The sequence below is a fragment of the Achroia grisella genome, unplaced genomic scaffold, assembly GCF_030625045.1.
Source record: "Achroia grisella isolate CSIRO2021 unplaced genomic scaffold, CSIRO_AGI_Agris_v1 utg2471, whole genome shotgun sequence".
NCBI lineage: Eukaryota > Metazoa > Arthropoda > Insecta > Lepidoptera > Pyralidae > Achroia > Achroia grisella.
The window spans coordinates 477,677-482,500 of NW_026712739.1; the positions used below are offsets into that span (position 1 = coordinate 477,677).

The 4,824-nt window shown below is 30.6% G+C and overlaps 1 protein-coding gene across 1 annotated transcript in view; it reads left to right on the plus strand.

Annotated features, from left to right (window-relative positions):
- The first annotated feature begins 1,572 nt into the window (after window positions 1-1,572).
- Window positions 1,573-4,824, plus strand: part of LOC131842797 (cytoplasmic aconitate hydratase-like) — a 69,255-nt gene continuing 66,003 nt past the window's right edge. Inside the window, exon 1 of the mRNA XM_059191368.1 lies at window positions 1,573-1,747. Within this exon, the coding sequence (XP_059047351.1) occupies window positions 1,741-1,747 (7 nt within the window). The 5' untranslated portion in view covers window positions 1,573-1,740. The remainder of the gene's footprint in view (window positions 1,748-4,824) is intronic.

A 4,824-nucleotide genomic window follows, 5' to 3' on the forward strand; every position in this document is an offset into this window, starting at 1 on the left:
TATTTTCGGAAGTTGGGTATCTGCAGTCCGTACTGTTACTATAAGCAGGTGAGTTGTTGGTAGTAGGTATGGCAGAACCTCTATCCTTTGATAAGATCCTTGTTTCAGCTAGCAAGAAATCTTTCTAGCAGAAACATGGAGATCTAAAAAATTTAAGATTCCGTTAATGATAACAATGTTTTTATAGAAATGCTTAAAATCCATAGCACTGACAATATTATCTGATTACACTAATAATGAGTGCTTAGCCATTTCTATGTTGATTATTGCATGCCTCTTACTTGTTATACTGTAATTATTTATATAAAAAAAACATCAACACACAAGTTTCTTGCTCATTCTTCTTGTGATGAATCTGCGTTCCGAATGAGTGGTAGAATCAAAATATGACTGTACAAAAGTACTTGTAATGAGTTTATTTGAATAAAGATTTTTACTATGTTAACCGATTTTGATAAATATAAATTTACTTATTTATTAGTTTAATCGTTTATTTATTAAAGCTGTCAGCTGCTGTATTTATCATGTGGTAAAATATAAATTTAAACATCTGCAACAGTTTTCGAGTTATCCCCAATAATATTGTATATTGGTTTTATGGTGGCCAGAATATGGTATTATTTTTAAAAATATTCCAAAATCTTTGTGTTCAGACATACTAGTTACAATGCCTTGGTAATTCTAGAAAAAAATATATCTGTACCTATAGTGTGAGGTTATGTTTTTAAAGTTAAATATTATTAATATCGCACAATTATTATAATAATTTAATAAAAAAGAAGCGCACATGAATGCTGTAATGTAGAAATATGGAATTATTTAAATTACACGTGAATAATAGACATAAACAAACCATCTTTTTCCGTGTCGAGTTTCAATGATTTTCCAGAAAAATCTACACCACTTATAGTTCTACTTGGATCACTTAAAGCTGTATTTATGGAATTTAAGTCAAATGATGCCATTTTACACGATAACGCTATGAAAAATTTAAATTAACATTCAAAAAACAAACAAGCTCAAGTTCAACGGTTACATGTATATTTTTTTTATAGTATGTTTATTATATTGAGTCAAGCAAAGGAACTTGCATATACAGCTATACTTTCTTTTTTTTATTGGCCTTACGATAATATAAATTATAGCATAAAGTACACTCAGCTTTAAACCCAGAAACACGAATCCAATAATCAAAATAAAATTTGTATTGCGCAGTACACTACAATTAAATTGTTGCATTATGTAACAAAAAGTATGTATGTAAAAAGACTGCAGCAGACTATCCGGAATGCAAAGAATGCGAAGTAGTGAGATAAACATTAATATGTATCATTTGACTCTTTATTTTGCTGTATAAAAAAGTAGGGTAATATATTAATTTGTATTTCATAGCAACAAAACAATTTTTTTAACTCAAATTCTTGGCCACAAATATATACTTCCAAAGCCGTAATATAGTAAACTATCTGTAATGTAACAATAAATCACGCCTCTTCTAACTCAAATTACTCTGTGAACTACTCATTCATTAAGCTTTCATTCTTATATTATTCAGTCATTCAGTATTTTCATTTCATTCACGTCACTGACTGACAGCGTTTTGGTAGTGCCGACTGAGTTACAGTTATTTATCTCGAATTATTTTTCATGTGTTTCGATCTGAAAATCGAGAAAACCGTAGTGTTCTTGTATCAATCCACACTACTACACTAGTACTACGTGACTTTCCATCAACTTACTATGGCGGGTTAGTAATTTTTTAAGTTCTAAATTTGAATTAAATATTCTATTTTAGTCTATTGCTTGCTAATTGTGTCAATTTTTAATGTATTTTTTTTTATAACGTTTTGATTTATATTACAAAACTAAGTTAGGTGCATAATACTGCATGCTTGTTACATTTTTTGTTACTTAAGTAATTAAGTTTTTTTTACACTTAACCTTTGATCGTGTTGATGAATATGCGATCGTGTATTGACGTTAACTTGTTGACACGATTAGCATTATCAAATAGCACGCAAGGTCAATTCTTACATTTTAAAACTTGAATGAAATATGTTAAATGTAAAATTACATTTAGTATTTTAATTTCAACGTCAATGGAACGCTATTTATCTGATTATATTATTTTATCTTTATGATAACCTACAACGCAAATACTATAATGTTACTATCACATTTTTATCGTCTTAATCTTAGGCAAATTAGGAATTAGGCTAGATATAGTGTAGTCATAACATCTTAAATCCTGTATCTAAGATAGGTATATAAAAAATATAGGTATGTTTTTTTATATATGATGTTAGAATGATGCACCCGCCTGCGCTAACGGTTTACGCTGGCGGAGCACCAGTAGAGGATGATAAGATGAGCATGAGGTCAGGTCAGTTAGCACATCGTGACATGCACTATGAATTTATCAAATTGGTTTCCAGGGGAGCCTCATGGAGGTCAATCTGACATGGTACATTGCTAGCCATAAGGTCCTCATTATTAACAATTTGAATCTAATCACTACGTAACTATTCAACGTGCAATCATTATCAAAGGAACTTAGATTTTTTTTGCTTGATATGTGATTCACCATTTTAATAATGGTAATAGATAATGATATATTTAAGGTGATAATAAAAATTATTACGCTTTATCTATACCACAGATAACATAATATTACATATCTATACTAATATTATAAAAGGAAAAGATTTGTTTGTATATATATTGTAGTGTAGTGTGTATATATTGTATATTGCATTGAACAAAATCCGAAACTACTGGATTATTTGAAAAAAAATCTTAAACCATTGCAATCTTACTTTATCCATAAGTTTCATCTATACACCTATACATATAAATAAAATTGGAGTGTCTGTTTGTAATATTGAAATAACTGTTTTATACTACATGCATATAAATATAAATACGGTACATACACCAAATTAACATTTTTTACAATTTTTATCTGTCTCTCTGTTTGTTCCGGCTAATCTGGCTCATTCCGGCTAGTTCCGGCTGGACCGATTTTGACGGGACTTTTTTGGCAGGTAGCTAATGTAATAAGAAGTTAACTTAGGTTACTTCTATTTAAAAAAAAAATATATTTTCGAAAAATAAAGTTAAATTCCACGCGGACGAAGCGAATGCTAGTTAATGATAAATAGTACGAAATATTTAAATAGCAATTCTACTACGCATCTAATTAAAGTAATAGATTAAAATAAAAAAAAAAAGGTAAACACTATGGTTCAATATTTTTTTAATTTTTGTAATTAGAATTGCAAAACGGTTCACCTAGTTTTCTATAGTGACTCTAGTATTGGGGTTTTCAAGAAGAGTATATTGAGGTTTCTGAAGGGTCGGCAACGCGGAACACCCCTGATTTTTCAGGCGTCCATAGGCTACGGTAACCGTTTACCATCAGATGGTCTATGCTCGTTTGACAGCTCGTGGCATAAAAAAAAGGTGGTAAGCGGTACGTCGCTTTTATACAAGGAATATCACTTTATCATGTGATTAAGATATCATGCCTTTTGACCTGCATATAGCGAACTCCTTGATGGATTTTTATATTGGTTTTTTTCTTTTTTTTTTGCATTACAATTTAAGTAAACAACCACAGTGATGATATCAGCTGGCAGCGCTGTAATATGCCTTTTTACAGTAGGCATGCAATTTTTTATTACTAAAGCCTAAAAATTACATACGTTATAACTGTTATATTCTAATTTAATATTTAACGATGATTTTATAACTAGCTTTTGCCCACGGCTTCGCTCACATTAATTTATCTCCTTAGGAGTGGAATTTATCAAAATTCTTTCTTAGGGAATGCCTACGTCATAGTAGCTGCAAAGTCTCAGCCCGATCGGTTTAAAAATGACAAAGTTTCATACAAACTTTCATCCCCTATTTTATCCACTTGGGGGTAGAATTAATCAAAATCCTTTCTTACCGGATGCCTAGGTCATAACATCTACCTGCATGCCAAATTTCAGCCCGATCCGTCCAGTGGTTTGGGCTGTGCGTTGATAGATCACTATGTCAGTCACCTTTGAGTTATATATATAGAAGTTTTTACAATTATTTTAAAACTATTTTTGACATATACTTTTTTATAACAATTCTTCTTTCTATATATAAAAAAATAAATTGACGTTTGTTAGTCTCTCTAAAACTCGAGAAAGGTTGGAGCGACTTGATTATTTTTGGTTTTGAAATATACTTAGAACTCCATGGAAGGTTTAAGTGGTGAGAAAATATGAAGAAATTGCATCGAAAATAGTAAGATCAACAATTTTATTTATAACTAGCTATCCGCCCGCGGCGTCGCCCGCGTGGACATAGAATATATAGATTATCGTGCGTTTAAAGATCCGTGTTCAGTAGTGGGACGTTATGTATCCTAAACCTTCCTCTTCAGTCACTCTATCAATTCTATCTTTTAAATGAAAACGCATCAAAATCCGCGTAAAACAGAAATCTTAAATTTTTGAAATTATACTTTAATACCACAATTATAGAGTGGACTTTCCAAAATTTTTAGTTTTTGAGTAGAATAGAATAGAATAGAAAATCAGTTATTCAATTAAACTTAATTTAAGCACTTTTGAATAATCATAACAATTTGTTTTTTATCTACCACTCGTTCGGAAAGCTGTCTCATCACAAGAAGAACGAGCAAGAAACTTGTGTGTTGCTCTTTTAAATAATCCTTGTAAGTTTACATTTACAAGTCGAAACGTGTGAATACAAACTACCAACAAGCACAAATTTTTGGGTCAAATATAAATATGTAATAAGATTAAATCAGTCGTAGTGATAAGA